The 13,495-nt window shown below is 35.6% G+C and overlaps 1 protein-coding gene across 1 annotated transcript in view; it reads right to left on the reverse strand.

Moving 5' to 3' along the window:
* Nucleotides 1–774: 774 nt before the first annotated feature.
* The window catches only part of LOC116584059 (transmembrane protease serine 11G-like), a 44,398-nt gene continuing 31,677 nt past the window's right edge, over nt 775–13,495 (reverse strand). The window contains exons 6-10 of the mRNA XM_032332035.1: nt 9,118–9,156; nt 8,047–8,218; nt 6,652–6,911; nt 3,706–3,848; nt 775–1,621 (exon numbers count right to left, since the gene is read on the reverse strand). Coding sequence (XP_032187926.1) covers nt 1,460–1,621; nt 3,706–3,848; nt 6,652–6,911; nt 8,047–8,218; nt 9,118–9,156 — 776 coding nt within the window. The 3' untranslated portion in view covers nt 775–1,459. The remainder of the gene's footprint in view (nt 1,622–3,705; nt 3,849–6,651; nt 6,912–8,046; nt 8,219–9,117; nt 9,157–13,495) is intronic.

Consider the following 13,495-nt stretch of genomic DNA (forward strand, 5'->3'; position numbering starts at 1 on the left):
CTCCAGTTTTGCTGTTCGGTCCCAAGATTTATTCATTGTCCCAAAGTAAATATTAGGTAGTTGTTTACCACCTTACACCAATTAGAATGGCAAACATCAACACAACAGGAAACAACAAATGTTGGCAAGGATGTGGAGAAAGGGAAACCCTCTCACACTGTTGGTGAAAATGCAAGCTGGTACAGCCACTCTGGAAAACAGTATGGAGTTTCCCCGAGGTGTCAAAAAAAGAGCTAATCTATGACCCAGCAATTGCACTCCTGGGTATTTACCCCAAAGATACAGATGTAGTGAAAAGAAGGGGCACATGCATCTCAATGTTCATAGCAGCAATGTCCACACCACAATAGCCAATGTGTGGAAGGAGCTGAGATGTCCTTCAACAGATGAATGGATAAAGAAGATGTGGTCCATATTTACAATGAAATATTATTCAGCCATGAGAAAGGATGAATACCCATCATTTGCATTGACATGGATGGAACTGGGGGGATTATGCTAAGTGAAGTAAGTCAAGCAGAGAAAGACAATTATTATATGGTTTCACTCATATGTGGAACATAAGGAATAGCGTGGAGGGCCACAGGGGAAGGGAGGGAAATCTGAAGGGGAAGAAATCAGAGAGGGAGACAAACCATGAGAGACTATGGACGCTGGGGAACAAACAGAGGGTTTTGGGGGTGGGTGAGGGGAGGAGGTAACAGGGTGTTGGGTACTAAGGAGGGCACGTATAGTGATATGCGCTGGGTGTTACACGTAACTAATGAATCATCGAACACTACATCAAAAACTGGTGATGTACTATACGGTGGCTAACTGGGCATAATAAAAAAAGATAAAATCTGTACAACTAGGTGTAAATGTATATGTCAATTTTTTTCAAGTTTCAGAAACAGGTACCTGTGCATCTGAGGGCAAAGGGGAAAGGACTCATAGTAATGCCATCTCGTAAATCCCTGTTTCACCTCCAGTGCCTCTCCATCGTCTGGGTTCGCTTTGGTCCAAACGAATTACCTTGATTTATTTGGTACTGTGAGCCTATAGATTCTTAATGAGGATTATTTAGTGAAGGAGATACAAACTGTGGAGTCAGGGAAGGGTAGCCTGCCTTGTCAGGAAAAAAATAGAGAATGCTTAGCCGTTGGCACTTGTCTGATTAAACGGGATTATTCTAAAATGAGTAGTACATACTAGGAACAGAAAGAAGGACAAGGAGATAATGAGAGACATTTGGCAGCAATGGCAGCTCTTTGTGGAGCTGACAGTATTTTGTATGCTCATGGTTAGCAAAACACTTCAGATGATGTAAAACAAGATGCTTTCCTCATGTTTAAGAGGAATATTGTCAGATCATGCTTATTTGCATCTTGAATTCAATGACCTTATACATCGCAACACATACTCAACACAATTTGCTAGAGACCACATTTACATTTTGCACGTAGAGGTGATTGTTGCATTAGATGTTGGTTTTAGATTTAATCCAGTCCCGATAACGAGTCACTTTGGTATAAATTCCAGGCTTATTTTTTTTTCCACAGTCTATTCCCCAGCTTACTATTCCAATAAGATACCAGATGTTTCTATCACGTGCTATAACCAGAGGTCCTCCAGAATCACCCTGGAGAAGAAGAAATGTACATTGTCAATAAAACAAATGAAAGGGAGTAAAAAGTGCACGTTAATGAGCATGGGAATACCTACTAAATTAATTTTTTAAATCAAGGTATGTAAAATGAATTCTATTTTTACTTACTGTTAGTATTAATATAACAGTAAGCATATTACTTATTATCTCTGTTTTTATCTTACAACTTCTGCTTATCTGTGTAAATGTCTTCATTTGGGGGGCAGTGTGAATAAAGCTAAGGTTTCAGTTTTATCTTGTGTAGTTTTTAGTTTTGTTCTATCTAAAGAGGAAGCACAAATTGAACCTAAGTTCAGGTATACAATTCCTACATGAATGATGACCTTAAGGCTCAACTAGATGTTACCTCCATGAAGCCTGTACTGTTAACTAGATAAAATCACTTGCTTGAATTTGAATTTCACCTTGTACCGCTCACACCAGTTGACAGGAAACTGTCCTGTATGTTATATTGTTGTGTAGTAATAGGTTTAAGAGGAGAAATATAATGCAAAGGACACTCCAGGCAAATGTGCATTATTTATTACAGACAGGCTTTTGTTTCCAAATAAAGATTTAATCCCTAGCCCTCATGAACTGGTTTGAAGTGTGTGAATCTTGGAGACTTACCTAATATCTTTAGCCTAAGGTGTAGACAAATGATTTTTAAAAGCTTTTAGCAATGAACTTTTCATTCAAATGAAACATTCTATGGAAGTCCCTTACAGATTTATTTTATAAGAACAATGATCCTGTATGAAGCAGTCCAGGGGTCTTGTGCTTTTAGCTTCCTTTCCTTTTCTTTCCATGCTTCTTAGTACCGTTTAGGGATCAATGGACAGAGAATGAGAACTCTGGTCTACTAAAAGTCATGCTCCTCAGCTCCTTTCCTGTAGGACCACATCCTAATTTAGGTCCTCAGTATTTTACTCTGCAATTGGTGAAGGAAGCAAGGGAGCATGGGCCAACAGCAGAGAACATCTGCTCTTATACGGATTTATGTTCCTGCTGAAGAGTCATGTGACCCAGTTGTATTGTGGGCCACCCTATTGTTTCTGCTTCTCCTCAGGAAGTAAAGCGAGTGGAATGAGATCTTGTATTCTAGAACATGTAACCAAATCCTAGGATTTTATTCTTTTTGTTACTTGTGTGCTATATTATTAGATCGTAAATTCATATAGATTCAGTGTAGGTTTTTAAATATTTATGTTTCCTTCAGTAATTGCCACATTATCTTGCAAATTACAAAAAAACCCCCACCCCTGAATAAATAAGTGAATGAATGCTTATTATATCACATTACAGACAGCTAATGGCAGATCAATGGTGCCACCTTCACATTTAGGAAAAAGCTGGCGTATGTGTCAAATTCTCAGACATTTCCTAATCTTTCAAGAATTGTTAAACTGTTGGATCCATGTCAAATCTTTATTATTTTAGTTACTTACTTTTAGTCTTTTAAGTAGCCTGAATTTAAAACTGATATTCTCCTTAAATGCTTAACACTTAAAGTTCTGTATGGTTTGGGGAAAAACTATTTATTTAATTAGTTTTTAGATATAATTGGTGAGGTAGCACTTTAATATGAATTAATGTGGATAAATATATTTTTTTCCTAATAGTGCGATTCTAGCTGAATGTACTCTGCTAAAGGTCAAAGGGTTAAGTACTGGTAAAATGATTTTCTGTTGGACATGGAGTTACCTGCAGACCTCATTCCACAGTGCCTTACAAGTAGTAGGGATTATATAACTAAGTGGTTACCACTGTGACTTGAAGCAATGATTGTGTGATTTTCTGGCTTGGTTTCCATTATCTGCTCCCAGTTTTTTGTTTTTTTTTTTCTTCAGTTAAAGTTCTAATTTGCAACTGATGGTCATTTTTTACAAATGGTTTTGGAAAATAAGAGGGTGTTAAAAGAGGAGTATTTCTTATAGTTCTCCTGTTTCCTCTTTTTATACTCTCCTCTCTCTTCCACAACTTAATTTTTGGGGGTCATATGAAATGACATTGGTTATGGTCAGTATGGCCACCTCTAGTCAACAAATTCACTTCTGTGGATTTGAGTCTATTCTTACCTCACAGGCATCTAGTTTTCCTGTTAAGAATCCAGCACATATCATTCCTGATGATACGGCACCACCATATACATGAACTTGATTACATATATCATTACTTATGATCTCTACTTCAACTTGTCTCAGAGTATTGGGAAAGGGACCTAGAGAAGAAAAAAAAATTAATAGATGAAGAATCTTCACATTGTTGCTTATGATAGTTAATTGTTGTATCTTAAAAAGGATGGATCAGTGATAAAATATGTCTTGAAGTTGACTCTGTGCTTAGTGACAGTGCTCAGGTTCAAATTCTATTTCTTATGTGTCTTCTATGTGCTAGGTACCATTCTTGGCACATTTACTTCCACTGTCTTACTTAATCCTTGCAATAACCAACAAAGATAGATAAGAGTATTTTTTTTTTTAGGGGTGCCTGGGTGGCTCAGTGGGTTAAAGCCTCTGCCTTCAGCTCTGGTCATGATCTCAGGGTGCTGGGATGGAGCCCCACATCGGGCTCTCTGCTCAGCAAGGAGCCTGCTTCCTCCTCTCTCTCTGCCTGCCCCTCTGCCTACTTGTGATCTCTTTCTGTCAAATATATAAAAATCTTAAAAAAAAAGAATATTTTCATTTTCAGATGAGAAAACCAAAGCTTACCCAGTTATGATTCTTGCTACCATCACATAGTTAAATGTGTAATATATTAGATTTAAACATTAGATTTAAATTAAATTTAAATGAAAGCATTTCTCACCACCTGTGATGATCTGTGGTAGTTCACCTTACCTTACCTGGAAATCTGCCACTTCACTCTAAAAAGGATACAGCGATACCAGGAATTGAGAATCCTTTAGGAAGAGGAGTATAGAGCAATGTTGTACTATCAGAAAGTAATTTTTAATACTGAGTAGATGGAATGCTATTGTTTCATGAGAAAGACCATGTCTACTTCGATCTTAAATGGCTATCCAGACTAATACCAGGGTAAGTAACAAATACCAGGAGAAGAAATAGATTGTGTTTTATTAATGACCCATGCATTTATTGATTTGTTGTATGAAAAGTACCATTTCATTGTGTATTGTATGGTTTTAGTCATTGTGTTCTCATTACCCCTTAACAGCTTTATAAAATTAATTAATTAATTAATTAATCTTTTAAAAAATTTAAATTCAATTAGCCAGTATATAGTTCATCATTAGTATTTAGTGTAGTATTCAATGATTCATGCATATAACAAGTGTAGCAACTTTTAAACACTGTTAGTCCTTCATATAAAGATGGGTGCTCTGTTTATAACAGTTTCAAAGACAATTGAGAAGAGGAAGGAGGGCAGGGCTGTCAGTTTGATCAACTAGTCAGGCCAATTCTATGCTAAAGACTCTGGTCTTGGAGGCAGCACATAGAGGAGTTTGAACACCGCACAATTTATGTGCTATTTAGCCCTGTGCAATTTACTTAATCATAGTAAGCTTCATTTTACTCGCATGTAAAATGAGAAAATGATACCTATCTCACATTTTTATTGTGAGCTACAAAGTAATTGATGTAATCAGTTATGATAGTGCTTTGTCCCATATTCAAATTTTAGTCAATGGAAGCTCTTGGAGTGAACTGTAGGGTTCAGAATTACATATTTAAAACCCTCCTAGTTCAGTTGTGGTAGTTTATATGTCTCTAAGAATGCATCTATTTCTTCCAGATTGTCAAATTTGTTGGTGTAGAGTTGCTCATAGTATGTTCTTATAATTGTCTGTGTTTCTTATAATTGTCTGTGTTTCTATGGTGTTAGTTGTGATCTCTCCTCTTTCATTCATGATTTTATTTATTTGGGTCCTTTCTCTTTTCTTTTTGATAAGTCGGGTCGGGGGTTTATCAATCTTATTAATTCTTTCAAAGAACCAGCTTCTAGTTTTGTTTTGTTCTATTGCTTTTTTGGTTTCTATTTCATTGATTTCTGCTCTGATCTTTATGATTTCTCTTCTCCTGCTGGGTTTAGGGTTTCTTTCTTGTTCTTTCTCAAGCTCCTTTAGGTGTAGGGTTAGCTTGTGTACTTACAAAACAAGGCAGACCCCCCAGAGATGAGGAAAAGAATTTTCAGATTATAATGATAGTACAAAAAGCTGGACCCAGTCTCAGAATTTTGAAGTACATATGGAAGGCAAGCATATTTCTATAAAAGTCAAGTGACAAAGACTCAGTAGATAAAAGCTATAGTTGGAGGAGGTACATAAATCAGACTATAACTTTTTAGCAAGAGTCTGGAGCAAGAGTCAGAAATTCAGATGCCGATTAGATTATGTGCAGGTTGATCACCTAAGAGAGGTAGAAACTGGAGACTCACATCACGATCTAAAGATCTATCTTTGCACTTTATTGTGTGTTAGTAAATGTAGTAAAATGTCGTACTTGTGAACTTTATAAATCCTGAGGCAAAAAAACTCCTCCAAAGTTATGTGGATTGGAGGGGCCACAATTTAATATTTAGCATCATACATGCCATTTAAAATAATTGTGTAAGGCTGTTTTTGTTTAGCTGCTTGACACATTACAGAAGTTTATCATCATTACTGCTCACAAATTACATACTTTAAGATTCATGCAGCCATAGCAGAATCTCTGCATATGAAGACAGCCACAGAAAGAAGGAATGTGAAAAAATATGCTTGAATAATTTTTGAAAAGAAAGTTATAACTAATTTCCAAAGTAACCCATAAAGAAGGCATTAAACATAGATACCGTGTAATAGTTCTAGCCAAAGTTTCCGAAAGTCACCATATCTAGATTTTTCTATGTGCTGTTTCGTGATATTTTCCAAGGGACATCTTGATTTCATCTCTTATTTTCAATATTATGTGATTTTCAATTTTCAATATGTGATTTTCAATTTTATTTTACATCTCCATTCAAATGGAAGATAGGTTTGCATTTTTTGCTTAGCTTTTTTTTTTTTTAACTGAGATACTCACCATTAGCTTTTAATGCTCCCCATCCAGTGACAAACACTGAACTCTGAGGCAAGACTTCAAAAGTAGCATCTGGGAGACAGACTCTGCCCACATCATTGGAAAATAGGACAGGGGTGGAGAGCTTCACCACAGCGATGTCGTCATCATGCTTATGGGCAGCATAGTTTTCATGAATGATGATTGATTGTATCTTTCTTCTCATCAGTGGAGGGCTGAGAGTTGTTCCAAAACTAGCCATCCAGAGTTTGGGGTTTTTGTAACTGATCACAGATGAAAAGGATTATGGTTGATTCATTTCTGATCTAAAGTTGCCCAGGACTCTGAATCAGCATGAGACATAGGGGTGGTAGAAGGGCAAATTGTTTAAGGTGGTAGTTGGTGGGTCTTCCCACCTTATTTGAAGCTTCACCCCCCCAAGGACTACTTTCTTTCATTTAGCTGATCCAAATGCCCCCATTCTAAGGTAGCTTAAGTTACTTCCTTTGAGGGGGAGTTTGTATTTTCTAAAGGGAACAAAATATTATTGCTATTTTAGATATAAAAGTAATATAGATTTGTTGAAGAGACTATAAGTAAATAAAAATTAGACATATGTACATATTCACACACATGTATACCTTCATATGCATTCAGTTATTTGGGGGGAAAAAGAGAGGGAGAAAAGGGAAGAGGGGAGTGAAAGGTGTCAGACTGGAGTCACACCTTGTATATTGTTTTCTTATCTTTTCTTTTTAGTTAACATTTTACCCAGAATCTTTTCCCATATTTTATAAATTTCCCTAGTCATTATTATCTCTTTATTATCTCCATATAGTCCATATGTTAAATCTTCAAAAAAGATTAAAAATTGCAATCCTAAAGATAGTCTTGTGGGATAATCTGATGTAAATTTGTGGGTTCAGATACTGTATTAGCAGAGTTTTAAAAAAATCTCAATATATCCTAGGAAAACTGCTGAGTGTGTTTAACTTTTGACAGTATTGACTTGTTCTTAGAGTTAGGAAAATATATTCCGGGGAATATATTTTCAGTTGGAAATGAAGATTTCTCTAACTTTTCTACTCTTCTTCAGTAACTATAATCAGTTCCTAAGCCTGCTTCACAATCATGAGTTTCTTTGGGAGACTAAGATGCTCGTAAAAGAATGAAAGCATGTGCCTTTGGCTCAGGTTATAATCTTGAGGTTATGGGGGTCTTGGGGTCTGGGATGGAGCCCATATCAGGTTCCTGCTTAGTGAGGAGTCACCCCTCCCCCGGCTCATGCTCTCTCTGTCAAATAAGTAAATAAATAATCTTTAAAAAAAAAAGAATGAAAAAGGAACGAGAATTATAGGAAATGAAGGTGAGAAAAGAAAGTGACATTGGTGATCCTGTTGGTACAGACTGAGGACTTACATGTCAAAGCAGTGAGCAGCGGTCAGGAGCCACTCCTCACTGATCAAAGAAGCTCCACAGAAGTGGATGCCGTCCATTTGCAGGCTGGCTTGCCAGGGCCAATCAGCTTTCTTTGCAGGATAACCATCAGCAATTCTTTCCATAGATGGAAATTCCCTCCCTCGTCCACAACCTGTCAGAAGGAAACAAGGTAGTTATTTATTAGTATTTTATTTTATTTTACTTGTCTATTTTAGCTGACACAGAGCGTTACATTAGTTTTAGGTATATTACATAGAGATTCAACTTTTCTAAGCATTATGCTATGCTCACAAGTATAGCTATAAGATGGTTATTTATAACCAGAGTTATAAACATGTGTGGGCGTGTCTGGCACATAGTTAAAGATGGAAACACTAATAGGTTTACCTTGCCTTTAAAAAGTTAATTGAAATTATATAATAAAATAGTGATTATTCACATTGAAAAAGTATTGACTTAAAAAAGTAAACTATTTAATGTCCTCCCTGGTACATTTACAGCAACTTCAGCTTAAGGGTTTTTTTTTTTTTAATTTATTTATGATTTTATATATCTTTCTAGGTCATTTTCTTATGTATGATGATGCATCCCAGTGATATTTGACAAATTTTGTGTGTCAAAAGTACACTATTTTTTGCAGGAAAATACCATTTGTACACTTAAAATGCTTTTCTAATATTATAACAATTACCCTACTATAACTTAAGTGTCAAAATTCACATATTAACATTAATGTGTGTCATTTAATTCTAAGCAAGGTTTTCTACTTTAACAAAGTGAGCCAAATATAAAGAAATATGATAAAATGATAGGGAATTGTTAAAAGAAGTTGTCAATGAAACTTCCTGTGAGGAATAACAAGTTATTCTCACATAAACATTCCCAGGTATTAGTAGTAATTTTTCCCATCATGGAGAGTTAAGTCACACATCCATTCAGAGATATTATATAGTTTGGAGCAATAGTAAACGTGGGGATAGAGAAACTCTAGCAGTATTTTGACTTATGGAATTTGATTTGCAAACATTGCAGTGATATTCTCAAACTTACAGCTGTTCAGAATGTGTTCTGCTTCTGCTTCATTCATATCTGGAAAAAAAAAAAAACAACCAAGATGATTGCTCAGTAATGGAACAATTATAATTTGAAAATACTATGCTTACATGTCATGAATGTTTCTGGTTAGTATGAACTGAATTATTCAGGAATTTCTTAAAGACAGTAAAATAAATCCCTACAAAAAGGAGAGGCCTGGATGTAAATTTTTTCTTCTATTTGTGGACTCTAGGAAAATCCTGGTTTATAATTTTAAAATCATTGGCATTGAGAAGGATATTGTTTGTCTGGAAGAAGGACTACATCTAATTAACTTAGCCATACCAATTTATTAAAATGCAGGTTATGCTGAAGAGGATCTAAGACTACTTTCATATATGTACTATTATCTGGTGGATACCATTTCCTTTTGTCCTCAGAGCATCTTAGATGCTGACATCTCCACAGAGGCTCCAACTGGAATAAAGATCTACTAGTGTAATAACAAATCCTCAATACATATTAGTCATTTTATCATAAACTGAAACAAAAGGAAGCATGATCAGTGAATATTCCCTAAAATTATATGAATTATTCCTTATACCAGACAGTATAATAAGTAATCCAAATCCATGTTTCTGTTAAGATGAAAACCAGTGTAGAGTTTTGGTAAGCTTGCAAATTAATGAATCTTTCAGTCAGACTCTAAAGAGGAACATTGTGTTCATCTGCTAGGAACTCAGCTTATGTTTGTGTTTCTTAGAATAAATCCCATAGAATTAGGTTTTGCCAATAATAGCAAATCTCTAGTGGCTTCCCTGATCTTTATAATAACCCCAGAATTCCTACCTGGAGCTATATGACATGGTCCCTATTTATGTCTTTGTGGTCATATTGAACTGTTCTTGCTTGAAGCCACTACTCAGCGGCCACCCTAGCCTTTCTGTTTCTTGACTGTGCCAAGGTATTCTGGCAGTCTTTGTTCTAGTTGTTCCTCCTTGAAGAAATGCTCTTCCCATGACCATTTTCATGGTTGACTCCTTGTTGTCATTCAGATCTTAGCTTAAAAATCCTCTCCTCAGAGAGACTTTCCGTGCCAAATCAAAGTAGGCTCCCACTCCCTATTCTCTGTATGGAAAGTCATATTATTTGATATTACTTTGTTCATATACTTGTTTAATGGACCATTATCTTTTTTATTCCAATTAAAATGTTCTATGAGGACAGGTAATTTAGTTCCTGGCACAAATAGATTCTGCTGAGATAATAATGAGCAGTAGTAACTAATAGTTTACTGAGTCCTCTGTACTAGCGACTGTACCAAACACTGCTATATCCACACAATAATATTATGAGGCAAAACTATTAAGGACATGGTTTAAATATTTATCAAGGTAAGAAACTTGTCCTACAACCATTTCACTGTAAGGTCGATTTTAATCTAGTGTTACCTGCTATAGGTTATGGATCAGTGAGGGGGTGGAATTATGGTTACTTCACAGATAACTTTAGCCTTGGCTCATTTCTATCAGCAGAAACTATTGATGAACTTCCATGGTGATGCTGTATCTCATATGTACACATTATCTAGTAGATGTGTTCCACATGCAGGATAAAAGAAGTTAAATATCTCCATTTCTAGAACAAGATTGTGTAGACTCACTTTTTTCTGCTCTTCTTCTATAAATACAACTAAATACCCTGAAAATTATCTAGCAGATAATAAAAGAACCCTGAAAGCTGGAAGGAGGTAGGCAAAATGACTAGAGACTACAGTGTTTTAAGGACAATGTGGTGAGTTTTCTAGTGTTGTGTTCATCTCACATATACTCTGGACTTGAGACCAAGAAAGGTCTGCAATCTGGAACCATCAATAGGCATAGACAAAAAAAAATCTCGAGAATAATCTGTTCTCTCCATCCCAATACAGGGAAAGAAGACGCACAACAAAGACCTAGTGAGGAGCCCAAATCTCCTGCTTCACAATACAGGGCTGACTATCCATTTTGTCAGAAGTTGTGACAGCAAGAAGACTTTGACCATCCTAAACCCCACTTTCTAACCAGGGGATCAGCTTGCAGACAGACACCCACAGGGACAACATCAACCTTTATACACCCAGTGACATAAATAGATTCAGGCCCACTGCACTCCTCCACAAATGACGACCTAGGGATGCAAAGCAGCTTAGAGAAGCCTGTTCTACTCCCATACATGTTGCTGGCAGCAGGGGTTGCGAGGAAGCTCCAGAAGACTAGAATAGTACTGCAAGGACTCTGAAAACTAAATTGTTATTGAAACAATGAAAGTAGGTGAGACTCTACACTCTAAACATAAATAAGTGGACTACCTGCTAAAATAAAAGAATTAAATAGGATCAAGAGTCTCCTAACTTAATAATCAAAAGGTCTGAATACAAACAAAATTACTTGCCATACCAAAACCCAGGAGAACTACAATCTGCATGAGAAAAGATAATCAACTGATGCCAATACTGAGGTAAAGAAGATGTTGGAAGTATCTGATGTGGATTTTAAAGCAGGTGCCAGAAAAATAATTTAGTAGTCAATTACAAATTCTCCCAAAACATATAAAAAATAAAAATCTAAGCTAAGAAACAGAAGTTATAAAAACCAAATGGAGGGGTGTCTGGGTGGCTCAGTTGGTTAAGCGTCCAACCCTTGATCTCAGCTCAGGTCTTGATCTCAGGGTTGTGAGTTCAAGCCCCATGTTGGGCTCCACACTGGGCATGGAGCCTATTTAAAAAAAAAAAGAAAGAAAGAAAATTATAGGGCTGATAATAACAATACTACTAATAATAACAGTAATAATAATAAAAAACCCTGTTGGATGGTCTTAATAATAGAGTGGAGATGGAGGATAGAATCACAGTAAATTCCAAAGAAATTAAATAATATTTACTCAGAAGAACAGAGAGAAAAGAGACTGAAAAAAAATTAAGAAAGCCTCTGAGATTTGTGGGATAATAACAAAAGATTTAACATTCATATCAGAGTTCTAGAAGAAGAGAAAAAGAGTATGAGACTGAGAAAGTATTCTAGGAAATAATGGTTGGAAACTCCCTAGATTTAGCTAAAGACAAAGATGTATAGATTCAAGAAGCTGGGAAATTCTCAAATAGCAAAAACTCAAATCCCCTCCAAACCCATTATAATTAAGTTACTAAAAGCTAAAGACAATGAAAAAAATTCTTAAAAACAGAAAAATGATACGTTACCTATAAAGTAACACCAATTCAAATAACAGCAGTTTTCTCATCTGAAACCGTGGAGGACAAAAGGAAGTGGCATAGCATTTTTCAAGTTCTGAAAGAAAAAACTATCAACCATGAATCCTATATCCATTGAAACTATATTTAGAAATAAAGGTATTCTCGGATGAAGGTACATGAAAAGAATTTCAGTTTCTAAAAGACCTACTCTTGGCTAATGGCTAGAGGAAGCTCTCCAAACAAAATACAAATGATAATAGAAGAAGGCTAGTACCTTCAGAAAGGAAAGAGACAGAATATGTAGAAACATAAATATACATAATAAACCATTTTTCACCTCCTAGGTTTCTTTAAACATATTTTATGGTGAAACCAGAGATGCAACACCATCTGATGTGCAGAATATATAGAGAGGAAATACTAATATGATGTGCAAAATATATATAGAGATAAAGGTATCTAAAAAATGGGGAGGGCAAAGAAACCAAAATGGAAGTAAAGTTTCTACACTTCATTTGAAATGGTATAATGTTGCCACCAGTAGGCTATGACGTTATGCATGTGTATGTTAATACCTAGTGTAGCCACTAGAACAGTTATACATAGTGATAAACTCAAAAACATTACAAATAAATGAAAATGGAAATCTAAAACAAATGTTCATGTTACAGGGATGGAGGGAAAAAGGGACAGAGGAACAAGACACAGGACAAAAGAAAGCAAATAGTAAAATGAAAGATTTAAGCTCTAACACAACAATACTTAATATATGGATGGTTTAAATACATCAATTAAAAGACAGAGTGTGATTAGGAAAACATGACTCAACTATTATCTTTTTACACTGAAATTTCTAAATTGAAAGTAAAAGGATGGAAAAAGATCTTGCCAAAGAATCTGAAAAAAAGCAATAATGGTTCTACTAATATCAGATAAAATGGACTTCAGAGAAAAGAAAATTACTGGGTACCTAGAGGGACATTACATAATGATAGAAGAATCAATCTACTAAGACTAAGTAACAATTTTAAATGCATGTTTACAAATAGCAGAGCTTCAAAATACATCAAGCAATAACTAAAATAGCTGAAGAAAAAAAATAGAAAAATTCACAGTTGTAGCTGTGAACTTCTGCACGCAGCCTCTGATATCAACTGATAC

This window comes from Mustela erminea, chromosome 2 (genome assembly GCF_009829155.1).
Source record: "Mustela erminea isolate mMusErm1 chromosome 2, mMusErm1.Pri, whole genome shotgun sequence".
Taxonomy (NCBI): domain Eukaryota; kingdom Metazoa; phylum Chordata; class Mammalia; order Carnivora; family Mustelidae; genus Mustela; species Mustela erminea.